This window comes from Bos indicus x Bos taurus, chromosome 15 (assembly GCF_003369695.1).
Source record: "Bos indicus x Bos taurus breed Angus x Brahman F1 hybrid chromosome 15, Bos_hybrid_MaternalHap_v2.0, whole genome shotgun sequence".
NCBI classification, from domain to species: domain Eukaryota; kingdom Metazoa; phylum Chordata; class Mammalia; order Artiodactyla; family Bovidae; genus Bos; species Bos indicus x Bos taurus.
Genome location: NC_040090.1, coordinates 52,106,691 through 52,131,234, shown reverse-complemented (window position 1 = coordinate 52,131,234; position 24,544 = coordinate 52,106,691). Strand labels below are relative to the sequence as shown.

The window sequence follows — 24,544 nt, the reverse complement described above, 5'->3', positions numbered from 1 at the left end:
GCTCATCTGAGTCTTCCTGAGGGTCTCTGTCATCAAGGAGGAGGGGAGAGGAGGAGGCGAGGGACATGCTGGTCCAGGCAGGGCTACAGGAGGGGTCAGGCCATGGCTGGGCAGCGCTGTCTGGAAGTTAAGCGAGGCCCCCCACTCCCATCAGCTGCCAGGGAAGAGAAGAGGCGTGGAGACAGAGGCAGGTGTGGGAGGGATTCTGTTGGCAGATCCCCTTTCCTCTACGGCAGGCTCCTGCCCTGGGTGGTTGTCAGGCACTGGGGGTTTTGACGTAAATCCCCTGCAGTCTTGTCAGTTTTGCATTCATCCCCTGCCTCCCACCACGAGCTCAATTATGGAGAAGAAATGGAGCCTCAAATAAGAGCAGCCAGGGACGTCTGATTGTGGGGTTGCCACCCGCTTCTCACTTCCTGGCACCCGCCCCCCCATTTTCTTTGCAGGATTCTGTTCTATTCCTGAGAGCAGCCTTCTTTCCTGAAGCCTTTTCTGCAGGGTCCTATGGCTTATGCCTAAACCTGGATCATTTCTATTGAGAAGAGGGAGCAATTATGTTCACATTCTGAGCAGAAGGGCCTGAGGATGGATGGGAAGAGAAGTTGCATTTGTTTAGAGCCCATAGTATTTCGTCCTAATGATGGGCGCTGGTCCCAGAGTTGTTTCCTTACTGACTTTCATAATGATGCCAGGAGGGTAGGTATTGTCTCCATTTCACAGGAGCAGGAACGGAGGCCCAGAGAGGTTGGGTAGAGTGAATTGTGGGTGGCAGAATCCATCCCCATGTCTCGTCACTGTGTTTGTCATCACAAGCACCTGCTCACATTACCTTATCTTCCTTTTCCTGTGGAGGAAACTGAGGCTCAGGGAGGTTAAGATTAATTTCGAAGGAAGAAATAAAGCCAATATTTAAAACCAGTCCCGCCTGACTGCAGGGCCCCTGCTCCTGCTGTAGGACTTTCTCTCCACCCTCTCTCTGTCATCTGTATGGTGAGGGGCCAGCTTTGTGGGTGAAGGTGGGTCTCCTAATGGTAGTTTTCCGGATAATGGTATATCTGCTAGTTATTTAGAAAGACACCATCACATCTGTGGGGGTGGTCCTAGCGGCTTATCTAGTGCATCACACCATCTCCTAGCTAGATGACGGCTTCTCACTTTGCCCAGCCCCGTTGGCATCTGGAAGCCGTCCATGAAAGGACAGGCCTTTATGTCCCTTGGCTGTAAATTTCAGGCTATCACGCAGTTAAGTTTTTCTGTACATTGAGGTTTCAATTCTGTTGTTGAAATTGATATTACAATGAAAACCTGCTTCCTTCACTTTCCACTGGGATGTCTCGGGGAGCTGATTGGATCTACTGAGCCTGTTGTCTCTCTTTCACATCTTAGCAACCACCGTCTGTGATCTGGACACCCAGTTCCGCTGCCATGAGTCTGGGACCTGTATCCCCCTCTCCTACAAGTGTGACCTTGAGGATGACTGTGGCGACAATAGCGATGAAAGTCACTGTGGTAAGGGGGCATGACGTTCAGAAGGGCCCGCGCTCTTGCTCACGGGGAGGGTTGGAAAGGGAGGGTTTCTGAACATCAGTGTGGGATTTGTGATGTCAGTTGCACGGCCAGCTCCATACACATGGTAGGAGTGATTCATTCATAAGGGGATAGAACTTCCTTCACTCTGCAGTGCTGCTGTGCACATGCGTGTAAGACTAGGGAAGATTCCTAAATGAATTCAGGCGTTTAGTAACGGCTCTCCAGCCTTAGCCCGCATTTCTGGGTGGCTGTGAGATGAGCTTCTTGTAGACCCAGAGCTCTACCTTTGTGAATCCTTTTTTTTAAAACTCATGTAATTCAGGAAACCCTGTTAGAAGTCAGCAGATGGCACAAACATTATTTGAGCACCTGTTTTCTGGATCGAAATTTTTATTTAGGAAAATAGTGTGTTGGAACTGAAGCAGTGGTGGATTCTCTACTTCATTTCTTTGATTTCCAGGGGAAACAGCGGAGGTCCACAGAGGTTAGGGGGCTTGTTCAGGGGGATACTGTTAGTTTGTGTCAGAAAAGGGAATTGGAATTCTTGTTTTATAATCCTCTCCTATCCGTTGCAGGAGGCCTGTCTTAGTTGACGGGCTCTGGTGCCAAGCCCGTAGCTGCTGATCATTGTGGGAGGGAAGAGTGCCCCAGCCTGGAGGGGAGTCAGCCTGGGCCCAGATGCTGACCCCACCACTGTGAAGGGTCAGCGAGGCCCTGTGGGGGCCCTGTCTGTCCACAGGGGCACGTCCGGTCCAGCTTGGCCTGTGCTTCCAGATGGGGCCCGAGTCACTACGGGCAGGGCTTTGACTCACTGGGACTGAGATAAGGGGAACCCTCAGAGCAGTTTTTTTTGGGGGATGGTTACATTGTTTTCCTTCATTTTTGTAAAACACAAAGTTCCAGGAAACAGTCCTTGGGGTTCACACTCTTCCCTGCATCCCTCCCTTGTCCCATCTGCACTCAGAGGGCCCAGCTGTGTGGCCAGCTTTGCTCTCTCAAGGAGGAATCATCACGTGGTCACCCATATATCAGGGTCCTCTCAGCCCGTCACTGGACACACGTTTGACCATTAAATAGTGTCTGTCCCTCGGAGTCTCTGCTTGTGGCCTATTCATGCTGGTGCATCCTGAATCCACCTCGGGGTCTCAGGTGGTCCCCTCCTCAGATCCAGGTCCTCTCTGAGAGTCTCCAGACTGTGTCGTCGTGAATACCTGCTTCCCCAGTTCATCATCAGTCTGTCTCATTGAGGCTGCCACGCTGGGACCCCAGTCGTCTTGGCTACTCCTGTTTTCCTGGACTCTTTACAGTTCCGTGGGAAAGTCCTGTGTTGCTGCTGTCTCCAGGGTCTAAGTACGATTCTGCCAGTAGAGCCACCTTTCCTGTCTTGGTCAGGCTACCCGGGTTCATTTGCCTCCAGCCCCCACCCTCCCTGAGACAGTCCACAGGCCAGCATCCCTGAAGCTCTGTTCATGGAAAGTCCCCAGCCTCTCCATTCAGAGAGCTCAGCACTGATCTTGCTGAGCACCTCACACTGATCTGCACTTTCAAGGTTCTCATCACTCTTTCTGAAACCACAGGCTCTGTCTCTAGAAGTCTTCTGAAATTGTGCCTTTCTGGGCAACCAGAGCATTGCTTCCCCAACCTTCTGCCCATCAAGGGAAGCATAGAAAATATTTGTAAAGTGTACCAAGATAAATGGACAATGCCTTTGTGGCCTAGAGGCCTTGAGTGTGAGGTGTCAGGATCTCAGCGCACCTGTGCCCCATTCACAGTGCACTGCAGTTGTCCCTGGGTATCCACAGGGCATCAGTGCCAGGACCCACCACAGGTTCCGAAATCCATGGATGCGCAAGGCCCTCCACGTCCACGGACTCTGCATCCCTAGATTCACCAGCCGTGGATCATAAATGGAGTGCCCGATGCTGTTGTCTGTTGTGTAGTCACTAGATCGAGTCTGACTCTTTGTGGCCCCATGGACTATACCTGCCAGGCTTCTCTGTCCATGGGATTTTCTCGGCAAGAATACTGGAGTGGGCTGCCATTTCTGACTCCAGGGCATCTTCCCAATCCAGGGACGGAACATGAGTCTCCTGTTGGGCAGGCAAATTCTTTATCACTCAGCTACCTTGGAAATATACGGTGCATGGCTGGTTTAATCCATGGATGCAAAACCTACAGGTCCAGAGGGCCAACTATACTTGGGCACCATTCCTCATGATTTTCCATCCCTGGTTTAAGTCTTCCTCTGTGCGTTCTGGATCATCAGTGATGATGGGGATATTGGGTGCATCTCTAACTACCAGGAACCCTGACATCAGAGAAAGAATTCTGAGCAAGCTTTTGCACTCACATGCTTGTCTGTGGTCTCACCTGCAGAAATGCACCAGTGTCGGGGTGACGAATACAGCTGCAGCTCTGGCATGTGCATCCGCTCCTCCTGGGTGTGTGATGGGGACAACGACTGCAGGGACTGGTCTGATGAAGCCAACTGTACCGGTCAGTATTTCCTGGACTCCCTGAGCTGCACTTGACCCGTTCATCTAGTGGGTAGCATTACCGCCCTACACGATTGCAGAATCAAGGCTCTAAGAAATGGACCTTAGAAACTAAGAGCTGGCCTGTGATCACCTTGTGCCAAAATGTTACGGGCTCTTTGCTTCCTTCATTGAGAAAGTCTTGCTATGGAAGAATATTAACTGAGCAATGTCACGAGTGATACAGTTGTTTTACATTTTGGCTCAAGTTTATTTTCCTAGGAACAGTAGTGAAGAGTTTACAGACTGGCCCTTGGTCTGGGGCCCATACACTGAGGAGCAGTGCACTAGCTCATGTTTTGGAATGGAGCATCACGATGTTCCCTAAACATTGAAAACTTAAGTTGTGCTTGCACCTGTTTGGGGTAAGATTTCGTTAAAGATAAAGCTGGAAACAGCAGGAGACGATGAGAAGAAGGCTGAGTGGTCTAAGATTCTAATTCTTCTGCTGGTGTTAGGTTAACTCATGTTCATGCCACTATTTTTTGTGAATGAGTGAATGAATGAACAAACAAGGGCATGTACGTTGTGATGGAGTCGGGGAGAGCAAGGAGTTGGGGCAGTTGTAGAGGCGGAAAAACAAATCCTACTAGCTGATGAGTACATTTTCTCTGCCCCCTCCTTTAGAAATTGTTGCTCAATTCTACCTTAAATCCCTCCAGTGACGGGAATAACGATGTTTCCTTTCACCCTTTTGTGGCAAGTGAGGGCGGAGCTGGTATTTCAGGCTTCCTTTTGCCATCTATTGTTAATGGATCTTCATGCTTGTGAATTAAATCACTTTTCATTCTTTTTTTAAAGATTTTTTGTTGTTGTTGTGGACCTTTTTTTAAAGTCTTTATTAAATCTGCTACAACACTGCTTCTGTCCCATCTTTTCTTTTTTTGGCCACATGGGATCCTAGCTCCCTGACCAGGGATCAGACCTGCACCCATTATATTGGAAGGCAAAGTCCTAACCACTGGCCCACCAGGGAAGTCCCTCATTCCCGTATCTTAATTGTCCTGACCCCAGCAGTATCCTGGCAGTTCCTACACTGTCCAGCAGCTGGGATCTCAGAGCATGCTTCCTAATTTCTAAAAGCAAAAAAGGAAAAAGTAGATCTGCTGTTATATCCCACCCTTGTGGTCTGCTTTGGTTTAGATTTGGTTTGTGAAGGACAGAAATGATCTTTTACTCCTTTATGTTCTCCCAGTGCCCAGTTCAGAGAACCTTTGTTGATTGGGTAATTTGACACAACTGTAGTACTCCATTTTATTTTAGAGGTGCCCTTATGTGGCTTTAAGGAATAAATGGACCTACTCAAAGGCCAAATATATCACACTGTGATCTGTGATGTTGCCAGATTCCTGCCCACCTCGTCAACTCCCCATCCCTGTGTCCTCTCTGGCAGTCTTGTTGTGTGCCCCTCTGCTTCTGGAAAGACTGCAGGTATTACTTTCTTTGAAAGCCTGGCTCGCAGAAGGAGGGATAAACAAGGTCTCGGAAGGAACCACCATCAGCCCAGTAAGCACACAAGGGCTGTTTGGAAGCTTTTGGTTTGGGTGGATCATTGATTGATAAATTAGAGGGGTGCCTCTGAGCATTTCCATTTGTAAGTTTCATGATGACTGGACATATTATTAGCTCAACCACATTAGTCAAACTTGTGTTTCAGCTGCATGAGCTGGTCTTCCACAGTGAATTAACAACTTCATTTCTGTGGGTAGGCTTGTCACTGACCCTGGTTTTACCTCTGGTTTCCTCTGGCAGGACTGCGTGGGGAAATGTAGAGTGCCTACACGGCCACTGCAGCCTTGTTCCAATGGCTGTGCTTCCAAACCTTTTAAAGGCGATTGTCCATCTTCTTCCGTAGATTAGTTGGAGGTAGTATGTGCGCTCACTGTGTGGTTGCTTCATTTCCTGGCCTAGTAAGTTAAGTCATGTGCAGAGCCGAAGAAGTGGGTCAGGGCCTGCTGACTTCTGGTGGGCTTCAGCTCTCATGCATGGTCTGTACTGGGCCTTTTTGTGGCTCTTCCCCTCTCTTGTTTTGCTTTTCATGGAATTGAGCCTTTTATTCTGCACCCCCCAACCCCCCGCCCCACATTGATTTGGAGCTTAAACATTTCATTTCTGTTCTTTTAACTGTTGCCCTAGGCATCTTATGCATATTCCTAATATCTTTCCCCTCTCCTGGACCTGCCTTGATTCCAGTCTCTGCCCATAATGTCAATATTGACAAACTCAGTATATATTTAGTATTTTAAAACATGAGGACTTCCCTGGTGGTCGGTCCAATGGTTGAGACTCCACCTTTCCAACGCAGGGAGCTCGGACTCAATCCCTAGTCGGGAAACTAGGAACCCACATGCTGTGTGGTATGGCCCCCATCGCCCCCCAAAATAAAACCATGAAATACTTCATAGTTTAATTTTACATTTTAAAAAATCCTAAAATCAGTCTTCGTTAGTATCTTTTAGTAACCAAACTTGTTTGTAGATACCTACCTGTCTGTCACTTCACCTTCCTGTGTTCACTGCTTCCTTCCTGTGTTCAGCCTTCAGCGTTTGTAGCAGAGTCTATGAGTCATAAACTTAAAAGTTTTTGCTTATATAACCATGTCTTCCTTTCATTCTCAACACTGAAATTGATGCATCTGGTTTTCTAGATTTGTAGTAATTGTCCCTAAGTATTTTGGTGGAATTATTCCATTTCTTTCTGGCCTCTTTTGTGTTGATTTCAATTCTCCTGTCAGATTATCTTTTCCAATAATAACTGACCTTCTTTTCTCTCTAGTTGCCTTTAGGTTTTTTTATATTTTGTTTGTTACCCAGTTTCACCTACCTAGGCGTGAAATTATTTTTATTTATCCTGTTCGTTGTCCTTCTAAAATCTGAGGATTTACATTTTTCATCAGTTTTCGAAAGCTGCAGCCACTATCTTTCTGCTGTGTCTATTTGCTGCTTTGTCTTCTCTTGTCTTTAGCAGCAGCTCTCAGCCATTCACTGGACTTTCTCATTCTGATATTTATACCTTTGGTCTTTAGATTTGCTGTCTCCTTATGACTGAGTTACTTCCTCAGATTTCTCTTCCAGTTCAACAGTCCTCTTTTTAGCTGAATCTAATCTCCTATTTCACACATCCACTGAGCTGTTTTTATTTCCATGACTGTATTTTTTATATCTAGAATTTCTATTTGGTTCTTTTTCAGATTTGCCTTTTATTTTTGACCGTCCTTTATGCTCTGTGTTATTTTTTACATTATTAATCATGCGAGTTGTGTTGGTACTTGCATTTTTTTCCTCCTTCATTTTCTAAGAGTCCAGTGCTTTATAATAAGGCAGTGCTTTTCTTGTCACAGTAATTAACTCATCTCTTCTGCCCCACTTTTATTTGGCTAATGTTTTTGATCAGGTATCACAGAGGGTCTTGCTGAGTCAGGAGAGATGTGTTCATGTCAAAGAGTAAGCCATAGGATAGTGGCCTTTATTAGAAACTCTGATATTCTAATTTCATGATGATTTGCCTCAGTAGCCTTTCTATTCTTAGTCATGATGGACCCTGCTATCCAAAGGATTCTTTTTTATCTGCCTCAAATTCTTTAGTCTATTTTAAAGTCCATCTCTTTCATCCTTACAGTTAAATATTATCAATTGAACATATATCATTCATCAGACACTCAATGTCAGAGAGCTAGTAAGTTACTCAGAAGACAGAAAAAGAGACTGTGTTAAGCATTGCAGCCCTTCCTGCCCATTTGAATGAAATTGTGCAAATTAATTAGTCTTTCTCAGCTCAGCATCAGTGATAGAATCTGGAGATGTCAAACATGCCCTTCAGTGTTGTCCACTTGGAAACTCCATTAGCACTCTGAAATTGTTTTCAATTGAAATCCATAGGCTGAATAATAGTGAGTATTTCAGTGTGGCAGTGGTTTAGGTGACAGTATCTTTTATGATAGCGAGCAGGGCTTTGGTGAGGAATTTTTCAAAGGGCTATCAGATTTGTAAAACCAATAAATCAGAAGTATTCCAGGCAATGGCTGTTACCGGGACAAAGCTCATCTAACATGCAGGGACACATTTATTTTTCTTATCAGAGATAAGTATATTTTAAAAAGATATTTAATGGATCCTGACTGCCAATATTGTAAATACTGAAACTTCCTGTAGATTTATTTGCATGTGACTGGACATAGCATTGGTCTTTGAGAAGGCAACAGACGATGGACCACCTTTTGTTGTAAAGTGGTTTGAAAAATCGGGGGCTTTGTATTTCAGACTATAGCCCAAAATAGCCTCAAATGCAGTAGCCATTCTAGAGGGCATTGGAAGCCCATTTTCCCAACCCTTGAGTCACTTATTACCCACCATCTCAACTGAATAGGTAACTATGGTTTGCACTCAACAACCCACTTTTGTTTGTTTTGCCTGCTCCTATCACAAGGACACCCTGTCCACACAGTTCAACCAAGAGAGCCTGTCTGTCTTGGTTATGTTATTTCATGCTGGTTGCAAACAAGGCCAGCCCTGGCTTGCATTCAGCAGTGAACAGACACAAACTGCTCTCTGCATCAGAGGAGGGAAGGGAAATCTGATGGAGAAGGTGGCCAGTAGTGTTGCTTGGGTTGCAGGCAGATATTATGCATCTGAAATAGTCTCTGAAGTTTTGACATTTTCTAAATGACTTCCAGGTGGCCTCAGCCCGTGTATGCAAATGAGCCTGTTCGGTTATAACAGTGACTATTTCCCTGGCATTTTAGTTTTTTTTTCTTTTAATGATTGTGGAGGATGCCATGTGTTATTAGCGGGTAGATGTCACTCTTGGCTATCCAGAAAGTTAAGGAATTCTAGATTTCTGGGCCTGCTTTCTTTGTGATTTTAGATGCATCTTTTATGCTCTTTGGACCGGAGGTTTTCCACTTAGGAAACTGGGCAGTTCATTTAGAATGATAAAATCAGGCCCTTTCACAACTTACAGGGCTCTTTAGATATCAGTGCAGATGATGACATCAAGGTCCCTACAGTGTCTGGAGCAGGTCTAGGACCCAGTGCCCCGAGCACCCACGGCCTGTTCTTGTCCAGCAGAATCTGGAGGACTGAGAAGATTAAGTAGCCAGGTGGACTGGAGAAAGCCTAGGCTTTGGACTTGGACAGCCCTGGTGCTATGACTTCATTATCTTTGTTACTCTCGGTGACCTTCTGAGAGTCCTAAACCTCGTTCTCATCTATAAATGGGGGGTAGTCCTGACCTCACAGGTTGCTGTGAAAGTGACTGAGTTTTTAACGTGTACATCTGTGCTTGTGTGACACTGGTGAACCCCGAGGCTTGAGCTAATGCCCCTTCAGGAGACTGCCTTCTGCCTTTAGGGTAGTCCCCCGTCATACCTGTTAGAACACGCCAGCTTTGTAGTCAGCTGCTGAGGGTGATGGGGCTGCGGAGGTGAAGGAGGCCTTGACCATGTTTCTCTCCTGTTTCGTTGGCAGCCATCTATCACACCTGTGAGGCCTCCAACTTCCAGTGCCGAAACGGGCACTGCATCCCCCAGCGCTGGGCGTGTGATGGTGACATGGATTGCCAAGACGGCTCTGACGAGGATCCACTCAACTGTGGTAAGTGTAGGTGCTTTGGCCCCAACCCGCACGTCTCCCATGTCTGCTGTTCAGGAAGAGGGGTAACGGATGGGCCAGGAGATGGACCAGAGTCCCCACTGTGCCTGGCGCGCACTAGTGAGCTCGCCCTTGCTGTGTGGCACTGCTGTTTGACGTGTAGGTCTGGGCTATGTGATTTTAATTATTTATTATTATTATTTATTTATTAATTTTTGGCTGTACTGGGTCTTTGATTGCTTTGCACAAGCTTTCTCTGGTTGCGGCGAGCAGGGGCTGCTCTTTATTGAGGTGCACGGGCGTCTCGTTGCAGTGGCTTCTTTTGTTTTCCGGAGCACAGGCTTTAGGCGTGCGGGTTTCCGTAGCTGCTGCCGGTGGACTCTAGTGGTTGTGGCGCACACAGGCTTATTCGCTCTGAGGAATCCTCCCCAGACCAGGGATCGGACCCGTGTCCCCTGCATTGGCAGGGGCATTCTTTATCACTGAGCCACCAGCAAGTCCTGTAATTTTAATTCTTGTGCAAGCAGGTTGCCTCCATAAAAACATGAAAAGAAATGGGAAACCCACTAACCCACCCAGAACACTAAACACGGTCACATTACCAGTGTTCTGCCAGAAGTTAGCCAACAGTTTCTGTATAAACGGCATACTTTATGGCTGAGAGGGTGCTGTGATGGTCCCTTGGGAAAACGGGTACCACTCATAAGCCAGACGGAGAAGGCAGTGGCACCCCACTCCAGTACTCTTGCCTGGAAAATCCCATGGACGGAGGAGCCTGGTGGGCTGCAGTCCATGGGGTCTCGAAGAGTCGGACACGACTGAGCGACTTCACTTTCACTTTTCACTTTTATGCATTGGAGAAGGAAATGGTGACCCACTCCAGTGTTCTTGCCTGGAGAATCCCAGGGATGGTGGAGCCTGGTGGGCTGCCGTCTATGGGGTTGCCCAGAGTTGGACATGACTGAAGCGACTTAGCAGCAGCAGCAGCATAAGCCAGAACTTTTTCAGTGTAGTTGATTTAAAGAAGGACTCTGAGATGGTTAATAGAAATTAAACATAAAATAGCTGCCACACAAACATAATATATAAAATGATTTTTCACACCAAATTAAATATATATTTTATATTGGAGTATAGCTGATTTATGGAGAAGGTAATGGCACCCCACTCCAGTACTCTTGCCTGGAAAATCCCATGGATGGAGGAGCCTGGTAGGCTGCAGTCCATGGGGTCGCTAAGAGTCAGGCACGACTGAACGACTTCACTTTCACTTTTCACTTTCATGCATTGGAGAAGGAAATGGCAACCCACTCCAGTGTTCTTGCCTGGAGAATCCCAGGGTCGGGGGAGCCTGGTGGGCTGCCGTCTATGGGGTCACACAGAGTCGGACACGACTGAAGTGACTTAGCATAGCTGATTTACAGTGCTGTGTTAGCTTTAGGTGTGCAGCAAAGTGATTCTGTTTTGCTGCTGTTTAGTAGAGAAGGAAATGGCAACCCACTCCAGTGTTCTTGCCTGGAGAATCCCAGGGATGGCGGAGCCTGGTGGGCTGCAGTCCATGGGGTCGCACAGAGTCGGACACGACTGAAGCGACTTAGCACAGCTGATTTACAGTGCTGTGTTAGCTTTAGGTGTGCAGCAAAGTAATTCTGTTTTGCTGTTGTTTAGTCACTAAGTTGTGTCCACCTCTTTTCAACCCCATGGACTGTAGCCCATCAGGCTCCTCTGTTCATGGGATTTTCCAGGCAAGAACACTGGAGTGGGCTGCCATTCTCCAGGAGTTCTTCCCAACCCAGGGATCGAACCCATGTCTCCTGCTTGGAAGGTGGATTCTTTACCACTGAGCCACCAGGGAAGCTTGATTCAGTTATACATATACATATATGCATTCTTTTTCAGGTTCTTTCCCCATATTGGTTATTCCAGAATTTTGAGTATAATTTTTTGTGCTATACAGTATGTCTGTTTTAGTTATATACAGTAGTGTGTACATGTTAATCCTGTGCTTCCTCGGTGGCTCAGCAGTAAAAAACCCACCTACCAACCAGGAGATGTGGGTTCAATCCCTGGGTCACAAAGAACCCCTGGAGAAGGAATGGCAACCCATACCAGTATTCTTGCCTGGAAAATTCCATAGGCAGAGGAGCCTGACAGGCTACGTCAGTGGGTCCACAGAGTTGGACACGACGGAGTGACTGAGCACATTTATTCCTTAGGAGCCTTATGCCAGAAACCAAGGGCAGAGGCCACTATCCACATTTTCTATTCTTTCCTGCCTTACATCCCTAATTTTCGTGGAACTGCAGTCGTCTGCATGCCGCTGTGTGCTCTGCTCTCTTCATGGCACAGTGTTCAAGTTGTTTCCAGACACACATCCCTTTTGCACTGTTATGTGTCATAAAAACTGTTCATGTCCTTGGAAATGAAGGCTTAGTTTTCTCTTGAGATACTACTTCCTGGCGTTATCCCTCCATATGGAAGTGCTGGGTTGCAGGTTCTGATCCATTTCCATGATTCTTGTTGTTTCCAGATTTTATTTCCAAGCGATTATACCAAATGGATCTCCATTAGTAACATATTGGATGTTTCCCCAAGCCTCTCTTGATTTTTACCTTTTGACTTGAGTGAGTGGTAACTTGTCTTGTACAATTTAAATTTTATACTTTTGAAAAACCTTTTCATGCCGAAATCTACTTCCCCATCTCGTGGCACTCATTCACTGTCTCTGTTTTGATGTCCTTTGAACACTGTCCTGGGGATGATGACTTTTTACAGGATTAAAACACATTTTCTTGCCTTATCCCTGATCCTCCTGAAACTATTCTGCCAAGAGTTGGGTTTACAACTGACCTACTAGAAGTGATTCTTAAGCCAAATGTCTGGCAGTTGCTTTCTGTTCAGGAGAATGGATGACCTAGTACTAAAAGTTCTCCACTAAGTGCAAAACCTAAGATTCTTAACATTTATGGGGTAAAGGTTCTTCAATAGGGCTTTGGTTTAGAATTTCTGAAGACATAAAATGCTGAGTGATGTAAGAGAGCTTAAAAAACCCCAGGGTCTATAAAATCAGGGTTCATGTCCTCTTTTTTCCCATCCACTTGGTGCTTTCATTTTACTTTTCATAAAAAAGTTTCGAGTAGATGACACATTCACACGGTTCACAGTGGACAAGTGTAAGGAGATTGAACAGTAGATGTTCTTCTCCCATCTGCCGGTTTCCCTGCTTGCTGTGTATCCTTTCAGAATGCTTTTGTGCATATATGCAAATTTAAATATATGACATGTACTTGTCCCGTTTTTACACATGCAGCATGCCACGCACATTGTTGGGTACCTTGGTTTTTCAGATAACTGTCTATCTAGGACATGTGTTCACCGAGTGCTTCTTCAGTCTCTCTATACCAGTCTGGTGTTCCTGTGTACAGTAGCTTATTTCACAGTCCCCTGCGGATGGATACGTAGGTGGCTTTCAATCTATTACAAACAGTGCTGCAGTGAATAAGCTTGTTGCTCTGTTACTTTTCACTCATGTGGGTAGATTACATTTCTGGGTCAGAGTATGTGTATATCTGTAATTGTGATAGCCCTCCATAGGGAGACACACATGTGGGTATAAATATCCGCGCCGCAGTGATATGAATGTCTGCCTGCTTCCTCACTCTGCTGCTCCTTGCACCACTTTCCAGAGAAGAAGTGCAATGGGTTCCGCTGCCCGAACGGCACCTGCATCCCATCCAGCAAACACTGCGACGGTCTGCACGACTGCTCCGACGGCTCGGACGAACAGCACTGCGGTGAGTCCTCACGTCGGGCTAAATCCTCTCCTCCCCTGGTACCTGCCTGCGTCAGGTCCTGCACGGCCAGGACCCTGAGGGGGTGGAGGCAGAGAAGCATGGTTTGGGTGAGGGAGAGGAAGCAGGGGGCCACGTAGGGTGACCGTGGAATTAGGTCATGGTCCATGATCATCACTGTTCAGCTGCAGTATGTCCTGTGAATGGACCAATGATCTGGAATTGGACACTTATTTCTCCTCCTTCATTGGTTTTGCTAGTTGCTGATTATCACTCGGCTAACAGTTTTAGGCATGGTGACTCTCTATGCCATGTTTTCTTTGGACCCAGAAAGGTAGTCTGGGGTCAGTGGTGTTCATCCTTGGGAAAAGCAGGCTAGAGATCCAAGGATGAGTTAGTGTGGCAGTTCAGGCGTAAAGGCCACCTTCTTCCCATGTCCTCACGTGGCCTCTTTGCCTGCATCTCTGGTGCTGCTTAGAAGGACACTACTCATATAGATCCTTTTAACCTTATCTACCTCCCTTAACCTGGATTTCCTCTTTAAAGCTCTATCAGGGAGCTTCCTTGGAAGTCCAGTGGTTAAGACTGTGTTGCCAATGCAAGAGGCATAGGTTCAGTCCCCGGTCGGGGAACTAAGATCCCACATGGCATGTGGCACAGCCAAAAAAAAACCAATTAATTAAAAAAAGCACTGCCCTTTCTCCAAATGCAGTCACATTGGAGATGAGGGCTTCACCATATAAATTGGCGGCAGGTACAGTTCAGTGGGTAACATCGGTCCTTTATAGAAGGGGTTTGCCAGGCCCCATATTCGAGAGTCAGTGTTCTGTGATAGTGTTAAGATCGTGGGCTGTGATGTCAGGCAGCCCTGGGCTTCAGTTTTGGCTCCACCCTCATCAGTCATGTGCTCTTGGCAAAATACATAATGTTGCCGTCCCCTGTGCTTCGTTTGCGACACGGGACAGTAAAACCTCTCATCATGTGGTGCTGGGAGCTTAACGAGGTCCTGAAGCTCAGGGTTTGCTCAAAGCTTGTGGTTGGTAGTGGCGTCCATTACCCCTGCCTCCTGAACGCGCGTCCGGTCAGAGCGCATCCCGCTGTGGCCCACGAGGCCCCCAGCTCCAGGGGCTCACGGCCCCTTCCCCTCCTGGTCCCTTTCAGAGCCCCTGTGTACTCGCTTCATGGACTTCGTGTGTAAGAACCGCCAGCAGTGCCTCTTCCAGTCCATGGTGTGTGACGGCATCATCCAGTGCCGGGACGGCTCTGATGAGGACCCGGAGTTCGCAGGATGCTGTGAGTCGGGGCGCTGGAGAGACTCGGGTGGGCCACCCCAGGCACGTGCCTCCGTCCAGTTTTCAGGTCTCCACTGAGGGTCCAGACTTGCGTTTTCTAAGAAAGGCTCACCTTGGCTGCTTTGGAAGCTTGCTTGTTAGTCGTTGGTGCACAGCTCAGGGGGGCGGGGTCAAGGTCGACCGTGGTCTTGGCCCACGTGTCACCTCCTTCGCAGCCTTTCTTGTGCCCCGAAGTGGCCCCTCACCTTGCCGCAGTGTCTGTGCCCCGCTCACCTCCACTCTGCACACTGGAGTTATTTTAGCCGGCCTCCCCAGCTGGTGCCCGAGAGCCGGTCCTTGTCTCGTTCACGGCTACAGCCCTGTCCCCAAGACTGCCCTGCCTGCATGATAGTAGGGACTTGCATCAGTCTGCTCAGGCTGCCCAAACAGAGGACCACAGCCCAGGGGGGCTTAATCTCTTAACAGTTCTGGGGGCTGCAGATCAGGGGTTAAAGTGTCGGCAGGGTTGGTTTCCTCTGAGGCGCCTCTCCTTGGCTTGTAGACGGCCATCCTCTGTCTGTGTCTTCACTTACTCTCCTTATGAGAACACCAGTCCTGTTAGATTAGGGCTCCATCCTAATGTAATGACCTCATGTTAGCTTAATTACCCCTTCAAAGACCTTATCTGCAGATGTTGTTGCAGTCTGAGTTGCCGGGGGCTTTCGAGGAATCCTCCAGCCGGGCCATCTCTTGGTGGAGGGCCTTTGTTCTTGCCTCTTGTTTCCAAACAACAGTGCCGCGTTGAGCTCTCCAGTGTGGGAGTAACCTGGACTTATGTATGTTGGTTCCTTCCCTAGCCCGAGACCCCGAGTTCCACAAGGTGTGTGACGAGTTCAGCTTCCAGTGTCAGAACGGAGTGTGCATCAGTTTGATCTGGAAATGTGATGGGATGGATGACTGCGGCGATGACTCCGACGAAGCCAACTGTGGTAAGGAGACCTCAGCTCTGCCCCCGGGCATCCCAGGCTCCAGGTCACATGGTGCTTGGCTTTGTCTTCTCCCTCTTCAGCCATAGTTCCTTCCAGGTCTTGAATCTGCATGTAACAAATTGAGTCCTAAAGTGAGAACCTACCCCCTAGCAGAGATTGGTTGGTTGGTTTAGTCACTGAGTCATGCCCAACTCTTAGCAACCCCATGGACTGTAGCCCACCAGCCTCCTCTGTCTGTGGGATATTCTGGGCAAGAATACTGGAGTGGGTTGCCATTTCCTTCTCCACCAGCAGACGTTAGGGTGTATTTATTCTATTTTCTTTCTCCAGTTAGGAAGTTGACATTGTGTATAAGGAATATGGTAGAGGAGTTATGGCAAATATTTTGGAGTATATTTCCCCCACCCCCTAAATGTTACAGATGTCACAGCATGATGGAATCATTGTTACTAATGGGTTATCATCAACAGTTAGGGCATTCCTTCAGTAGACTATCAAAATTCATACTTGGGTATCAGGACTTCCCTGGTGGTCCAGTGGCTAAGACTCTGCTCCCAATGCAGGGGGCCCAGGTTCCATCCCTGGTCAGGGAACTGGGTCCCACATGCCTCAACTAAGAGTTTGCATAAGATTAGAACCATAAGATCCCATGTGCTGCAACTAAGACCTGGTGCAGACACAGAAATAAGTAAAATAATAAAAGGATAAATATTAACAACCCACTCGGGTGTCATTTGCAAGATGTAGAAGCATAGGTCAGAGAATATGACCTCGGGTCCAGGGAGGCAAGGTTTTGTCCAGTTTGTGGATATGCTCTTGGTCTCCCTCCGGTCCGGGAAGCTGCCTTGTCCTCTGGGAGGGTCACGCGGGCTGCCCTGGGGCTTGGGTGAGGAGCCTGTGGGTCCTTGGAGGCCTGTGTTCACGCCGTGCAGGCCATACAACTGACCCTGCGGTTCATCCCCCAGAAAACCCCACGGAGGCCCCCACCTGCTCCCGCTACTTCCAGTTCCAGTGCGAGAACGGGCACTGCATCCCCAACAGGTGGAAATGTGACCGGGAGAACGACTGTGGGGACTGGTCTGACGAGAAGGACTGCGGAGGTGAGGGTTGGGGACGGCCCCGCCACCCAGACCACATAGAACTCACCTGTCTCCTCAGCGTCTGGCTTAGGCAGTGATTTTGGGTGGGTGGGTCGGGCGGGTAACTGAGTTGTTTTCTGTCCCCCTCCCATTGTGAAATCGGCACAGTTGGCCTCTTCTGTTCCCAGGGTTATTCTTTCCAGGGCACAGTGGGCACTTGAGAGACTGGTCCCGCAAGTATGGGCTGCAGACCCACAGCTCCTTGTTAGAACAGCAGCCTCTGACCCCACCCGAGCCTCCCTCCTGCAGTGTGTCCCGCAGTGTAACAGGCGCTCTGGGTGACGCCTGGGCCATGATGCGCACATGTGTACGTGATACATGCCGAGGGGCCACACAGGACTGTCCCTTTCCTTTTTGGTGTTCTTGTCCCTGAGCTGCTCTTGAAGTGGTTGGGGTTGAGTGAACCAGAACTGGTTTAACCTGGATAGGAATCAATTCTCCCATCTTTGCACCAGCCTGCACAAGGCCCTGCAGAAGCAAACGCATCTGAATACTAGCCCAGGGCAAATATAATAGGTGAGGTGAATCTGCTCCACGGAAGGGAAGGGAACAGTGTGTCTTGACACCCCTCCATACGTGATTCTTAGATGAGCCACTGCTCAGAGCAGTCCTGGCACACAGCCTCCCACCCCACTGCCCCCCAGCTGTGCAGCTAAACCTGGGACATCATCCTGGTCTGGGACACGTCGGGGTCTGAGCTCAAGCTTCCTGTAACATTTTGGGTTTCCTTGTTTGGTGTTTTCCTCAGATTCACATATTCTTCCCTCCCCCACTCCCGGGCCCTCCACGTGTCTGCCCAATTACTACCGCTGCAGCAGTGGGGCCTGCGTGATGGACAGCTGGGTGTGCGATGGATATCGAGACTGTATAGACGGCTCGGACGAGGAGGCCTGCCCCTCGCCTTGTAAGTATGGCCCCAGTCCTGACCCGGGCACCTGCTTCAAGGAGAGGACCTTTGAGGCTGCACCCTGGGTGGCCCAGGGCAGTGCCCTGCCCTGGGGGACTCTGCTCTGTGGCCAGGCTCCTTCTCACCTCCAGAACAGGGAGATCCCTGGGCACTCAGAAGTCATCTTCCCTCACTGCCCTCTGTACCTGGCTGACCACCGTGGCTGCTTCCTCTCCCAGGAGGTTACCGTGGGGATTGTAGGGAAGGTCTCTGTACTAAACTGTGCTAAATCTCTGGTTTGCTAGTTGGCAGCCATCCTATTAAAAGAAGGGTAAGCAGTGCCATCTAGTGGCTGAACATGGCAAGGCACCTGGAGGTCTGTGCTTTCACTTTGTTGCTGGAAGCCGGGATAAACCCTGAGACCCTCGTCAAGGCGCCCCGGTAACTGCAGGCAGAACTGTGTATTTTTCTCAACAGGTTTCCATTTCAGAGTCAGTTATAATAAGAGAATAGATCATCACTTGCCACGGTTTATATAATTCTTTTCAGCAAATTCCTAGATCCTTTAAGACTGTTTTCATCCCATCTCTTCTCTGTTTAAAATCGTGAGTGGTGGGATTTCCCTGGCAGTCCACTGGTTAAGACTTCACCTTCCAATGCAGGGGGCTCAGGTTCAATCCCTAGTTGGGGAGCTAAGATCCTACATGCTTTGTGGCCAAAAACCAAACCAAAACGTAAAAAACAGAAGCAATACTGTAATAATTCCATAAAGACTTTAAAAATGGTCCACATCAAAAAATCTTTAAAAAAAAAAAAAAAAGTAACTTTTTAAAAGGCTCATCACTGGTTTATGCTTGTCCTCTTGTCCAGAAGATAGACCCTAACCCTTGAGTCCTATTTTCAAGGCCCTGTTTGAGCCCTGTTAGACCCTTTGTCAGAGAAAGCAATGACACCCCACTCCAGTACTCTTGCCTGGAAAATCCCATGGATGGAGGAGCCTGGTAGGCTGCAGTCCATGGGGTCGCTGAGGGTCGGACACGACTGAGCGACTTCACTTTCACTTTTCACTTTCATGCATTGGAGAGGGAAATGGCAACCCATTCCAGTGTTCTTGCCTGGAGAATCCCAGGGACGGAGCATCCTGGTGGGCTGCTGTCTGTGGGGTCGCACAGAGTCGGACACGACTGAAGTGACTCAGCAGCAGCAGCAGCAGCAGACCCTTGGTGCTTGCCATGACTTATCACTTCCATACGCTGGGCTCCTCACTTGCTGTGGACAGACCTGCCTCTTGTTTACTTAGATTCCTCCAGCAGAACTTGTGCCCTCTCCACCTTGATGTTGACCCCCTTCTTGCCTTCTGTGAAGCCCACTGTCCATCAGGGCAGACAGAAGCATGGGATGCCAATATGTCATCACTATGTCTTGCATTACAGCATGTAGAGCACCTGTAGGGAATCACTTGGGTAGTTTCTAAAAAGTGTAGAATATCTTATGTATTTATATATATTTTTTCTATGTTTAAAAAAATGCAGAATCAGAATTTCTGCCTGGAGCCCATGAGCTCCCCATGTGAATGACAGGTTGACTGATTGTCTTGTGGGGATAGGGAGGCGGGGGAGTGGGGAGTCTCACGGCTGCTTTAACATCTTTCAATGGCTCCCTTATATAATTTTCACCCTTTTCTCTCCTGGCCAAAGGATACCATTTTCCAGTCTGTTTGCAGATTCTGTGAAGTTGGTCTTAATGGAGCTTAGCTTTCTCCCGTGACAGCCTGGGATAGAGTCCTCTCTTCTCTGAAGTCTCTAGCCACTCAGCCCTGTCTGTCAGCTTCCCAGTTTCCAAGGTTCTGTTGCTTTTGTCTCCATCAGGGGCTTCCCAGGAGAGAAGCAGGGTGAGATGCTCGTGTCTTATCAATCTGCCATCTTCGCCAGAGCTCACATGTCTGTTTGGGTTCCCATCGAAATTCCCAGAGCACCGACATCCCCAGCACATCTAACAGGTCGCTGTTGCTGGCCTCAGTATTAAAAAAGTGAATTTTAAAAACCTTTTCTTCTAGCCAATGTGACTGCTGCCTCCACGCCTACCCAGCTCGGGCGGTGCGACCGGTTTGAATTCGAGTGCCGTCAACCGAAGAAGTGTATCCCCAACTGGAGGCGCTGTGACGGCCACCAGGATTGCCAGGATGGCCAGGACGAGGCCAACTGCCGTGAGTGGTCGGCAGGGCCGTCTGCCCCTGGGGAGGCTCCAGGAGAGCAGGACAGCTCGTGCTTGTGCTTTGGGTCTCATATTAATAAATTCTGGCCTTATGCCTCCATTTTAGAGATAGGAAAGTTAAGCTTCAAAGAGGGTCACCTCGTCCGCAGCAGATTGGAGCATTTACTTAGTATTTTCTTTGTACAAAACCGTGATCTTCTCATCATAACCATGTGGAAAGTTCTTGTAAGGAGGAATACTCCAAAACAACACAGAAATTAAATGGGGATTAGCATAAAATCCTGCATTTACATGAAAAGACTGAACAAAGTGCACCTTTGGGACATTCAGATAACAGGGCAGGTTGATCCAACACTCATCAAAATCATAGTAGGAACATCTGAGCCAGATAAGTACGGTAAGAACATTAACCGTAATTAACAAAGAGGAAATGAAATAGGACCTTCCTCTTGGGTGAGATTAATTCATTAATGGGTGTTCTTGAAATAAATATCTTTTGCCTGTTTCAAATCTGTCTTGTACATAAGAAAATCGCTTGGTTAAGGGGCTTCAAATCAAGATGTGCTCTATCTACAATTTTCCTCAATCCGTTAATCGGATAACCCCATCAACAAAGGAAATGAGATTAGCACTCCTGAAGGCTACCACATTCTGTTTTAAGTGCCCGTTAATCATCTGTTTAAGAACCAGTTTAAGCATTTTCAGACAACCTTATTCCCAGTTTCTAAAATCCATGTTTTCTTCCTTTGTAAATATTGAGATGTTTCCTAAAGAAACGTCAGACATCTTTCAGCTTGACTGTTATCTGTTTTTTGATTATATTTTACCACGTTCTTAGCAAGTGGAGGGGTGGTAATTCTGTGATGGGGCTCCTGGTATTTTCCATAACAGTCCCCTCTGAGCATAGAGTCCTTCCCTGACTCTCCTGTATAATATCCCCGTCAGTCTCTTCCAGTTACTCTCAGTGTGTTTCTTTGTAGTCCTGTCACTGTCTAAAATAATGTATTTGTTTGTTTACTTGTTTGCTATTTCTCTCAGTAAGCTCTGTGAGGGTAGGTCCTTTGTTTCAGGTATCACCATATCCTTAGCATCTTAAACAGTATCTGATTCATGATAGAACCTCCCTAAAAGTTCAATGGATGGATGGATAGATAGATAAATGGGTGGATGAATCCCATCTTGGGCTTCTGAGGGTGTTCACTAGTGGTTCTAAAACCTTTTCTAAGGGCTTCCCTGGTGGCTCAGTGGTAAAGAATCTGCCTGCCAATGAAATGTGGTTTTCAGAAGTGGGTGCAGTGCCTCAGCCAGAAAACAGGATTATCTAGTTCTAGAGCAGAAGTTCTCAGGGCTGGCCAGTTCTGAGGAATCACTGAGGAGCTTGTAAATCCTGCACGTGCCCAGTGCTGTGTTTCTGCCTCAGTATTTGGAGCAAATCTCTGTGCTTCACAAGTTCCCCAGAAGGCTATAAAGACCCGTTGTTAGTAGACTCTCTGCTGCTGGATCACCACCCTGGTTTAGTGGTCTGTTTGGCTTCCTTTGCGTATGGGTAGAGTCATGGCGCATCGTGTGCATATTTGCATGGGGCGGGGAGCGCTAGTTGATGAGTTCCCTTTCCCAGAACCTGGGAACGCTTTTGTGACTGTGGACCCTCACGTGTTGCAGCCACGCACAGCACGCTGACCTGCACGGCCCTGGAGTTCCAGTGCCAGGACGGTGAGGCCTGCATCATGCTCTCTGAGCGCTGCGACGGCTTCCTGGACTGCTCGGACGAGAGTGATGAGCATGCCTGCAGTGGTGAGTGTGGCCCCCCAGGACCCCTGGCTCATCCTCCACCCCGCTGGGCATGCCGAGGGCAGAACCTCTTCGAGCTTTGCCTCAGTCTGAACATGCCAAGATTCTCGCTCACTGTTGGAGCTCCAGAGGAGGCCAGTCCCACCTCTGATACGGCTTCCAGCTCACCTTGCCCCTCTCAGGGAGATGCTGGTCGAGACTGGGGTTTTCATTTTGTTTTTTTTGCTTTAGTCCTTGTGTTGGTGGGCTTCTCTGGTGGCTCGGACAATAAAAAAATCAACCTCTGCAATGCAGGATACACAGGTTCGATCCCTGGGTTGGGAAGATTCCCTGGAGGAGGGCATGGCAACCCACTCCAGTATTCTTTTCTGGAGAATTCCACAGACAGAGGAGCCTGGCGGGCTGTGGTCCACAGGGTCTCAAAGAGTTGGACACCACTGAGCGACTAGCCCATCAGCACCTCGCGTTGAGGCATTTTTGCTCCTGCAGTGCCTCAGGCTTTGCGGTGGGGTGAACTCCATCCTTCTGTCTGAAATGCATTTAGCAATCTTTTGGGGGCTGTTATCACAGAACACCACTGACTGGGTGGCATGAAAGCAACAGAAGCTTATCTCTCACAGTTCTGGAGGCTGGAAAGTCTGAGACTGAAGCCCAGTAGATCGGTGTCGGGTGAGGGCCCACCTGTTGGTCCACAGACAGCCGTGTTCTCCGTGTTGTCCCATGGTGGAAGGAAGTGCTCTGGGGTCTCTTTTATGAAAACACTAGCCTCGTTCACTAGGGCTCTGTCCTTAGGACCTAGTCACCTCCCGAGAACCCGCCTCCTAGTACCATCACATTGGGGTTGAGGCATCAGCGTGTGGATTCTGGGGCACATGAGCATCTCAGTCTCGAGCAGTCGCGGATCCCGTCATGGCAGTGTCCTTGGACTTGCGGTATTCTCTGTTGAGAATCAGGTTTGTCTCAGTGCAGACAAGGAGGTGAAATGCAAGGAGAAATATCACAACTGGAAATTTAGGAGACCCTGGGGAAGGGTGGATAGGAAGGTTTGAACTCTTTTTTCTTTTTTCTGGGGTGTTTTAAGATGATGTGGCCAGACCATGCAGAGCCCAGTAGGTCTGCCTGAAACCAAGGAACCCCGTGTCCTTTGACACGCAGAGATTTGTAAGATATCACTTGCTTTTCCCCCCCTTTTCTCTCTCTAGAGGAATTAAATGTATACAAAATACAGAATCTTCAGTGGACAGCAGACTTCTCTGGGGATGTAACTTTGACCTGGATACGGCCCAAGAAGATGCCCTCTGCTTCTTGTGTGTATAACGTCTACTACAGGTGGGTCCCTTCTTTGCCACGGGAGAAGAAAATGATGTTTTTATTGCCACCGGGTATTCCATAAACTCTTGTGTGTGCACCAAGCAACTCCGTTGACAGGTTCAGACATCTTGGCCACCCCATGCTGCGTTGATGCAATGCTGTCTTTGTTCTCTTGGCCAGGGTGGTTGGAGAGAGCATATGGAATACCCTGGAGACCCACAGCAATAAAACGAGCACAGTATTGAAAGTCTTGAAGCCAGACACCACATATCAGGTCAAAGTCCAGGTCCAGTGTCTGAGCAAGGTGCACAGTACCAACGACCTCGTGACCCTGAGGACTCCCGAAGGATGTGAGTGCCACAGGGACAAGCACTTCTGTGGATTTTCAGTTTCCCAGGATGCTCAGGGGCAGAGCAACGTCACTACATGTGCCGTCTATGTATCTAAGTTTATAGTCCTGGCTGAGCCACTCTCCTTATTATAGCACGTAATTTTTTTAAAAAAACACCATCCTGGTTTTTGAAGTATAGTTGATATATAGTGTTTTAGGTAGGTACATAGCAGAGTGATTGAGTTATGCATGGATCTCTCTCTTCTTTTTCAGATTCGTTTCTATTATAGGTTATTATAAGATCTTGAATATAGTCCCCAGTGCTATACAGTAGGTCCTTGTTGTTTATTGCTTCAACTATGCCCAACTCTTTGTGAGCCCCTGGACTGTAGCCCCCCAGGCTCCTCTGTCCATGGGGTTTCCCAGGCAAGAATACTGGAGTGGGTAGCCATTTCCTTCTTCAGGGAATCTTCCCGATCCAGGGATTGAACACGCGTCCCTTATGTCTCCTGCTTTGGCAGGCGGGTCTTTTATGACTAGGGACACTTGGGAAGCCATTTTATAGAGAGCAGTGTATATCTGTTAATCCCCAAACCCTCATTTATCCCTTGATCCCTTTCCCCTTTCGTAACCGTGCATTTGTTTTTGACATCTTAACACAATTTTTTTTTAATTGAAGTACAATTGACCCACAACACTGTGTTGGTTCCAAATGTACGACATAGTGATTCGATATTGTATAATTACAAACCGATCACCATGCATAATGTTTTTCTCTCTTAGGAAGTTAATTTGATCTCCCCATCCCTGCCCTCTTTTGCATTTCTTATCTAATTTCTGTCTCTGCCTTCCATCTCTAGGTATTTCCCAGTATTTAGTGCTTAGGAGATCAGCATCATTAACACATGAAGCATGTCAGAAGTATTTGGGGCACACTATAAAGAAATTTACTGAAGCTCGAGGGTTAGAGAGTTCCCTGCTTCCTCCTTCACAGTAGTTGACGTTGGGTGACTGCACTTGTTCCCATGACCTTTGCTCCCCAGGTTTTGTGAACTTTTCATTCTCAGTTGCCATCAGAACCGTGTTTACATTCGGAGATGTTAATATGAACTCATGTTTATCTGTATGTGCATGCGTGTGGTTACACATAAAATCCTTATAGGTATATG

At 47.9% G+C, this 24,544-nt stretch overlaps 1 protein-coding gene across 1 annotated transcript in view; it reads left to right on the top strand.

Annotated features, from left to right (window-relative positions):
- SORL1 (sortilin related receptor 1) overlaps window positions 1-24,544 on the top strand; it is a 169,891-nt gene that overhangs the window by 114,610 nt on the left and 30,737 nt on the right. Inside the window, exons 24-35 of the mRNA XM_027563453.1 lie at window positions 1,387-1,509; window positions 3,907-4,026; window positions 9,530-9,655; window positions 13,339-13,446; window positions 14,605-14,736; window positions 15,572-15,703; window positions 16,669-16,803; window positions 17,591-17,746; window positions 19,785-19,934; window positions 21,605-21,736; window positions 22,936-23,062; window positions 23,225-23,394. Of these exons, the coding sequence (XP_027419254.1) occupies window positions 1,387-1,509; window positions 3,907-4,026; window positions 9,530-9,655; window positions 13,339-13,446; window positions 14,605-14,736; window positions 15,572-15,703; window positions 16,669-16,803; window positions 17,591-17,746; window positions 19,785-19,934; window positions 21,605-21,736; window positions 22,936-23,062; window positions 23,225-23,394 (1,611 nt within the window). The remainder of the gene's footprint in view (window positions 1-1,386; window positions 1,510-3,906; window positions 4,027-9,529; window positions 9,656-13,338; window positions 13,447-14,604; window positions 14,737-15,571; window positions 15,704-16,668; window positions 16,804-17,590; window positions 17,747-19,784; window positions 19,935-21,604; window positions 21,737-22,935; window positions 23,063-23,224; window positions 23,395-24,544) is intronic.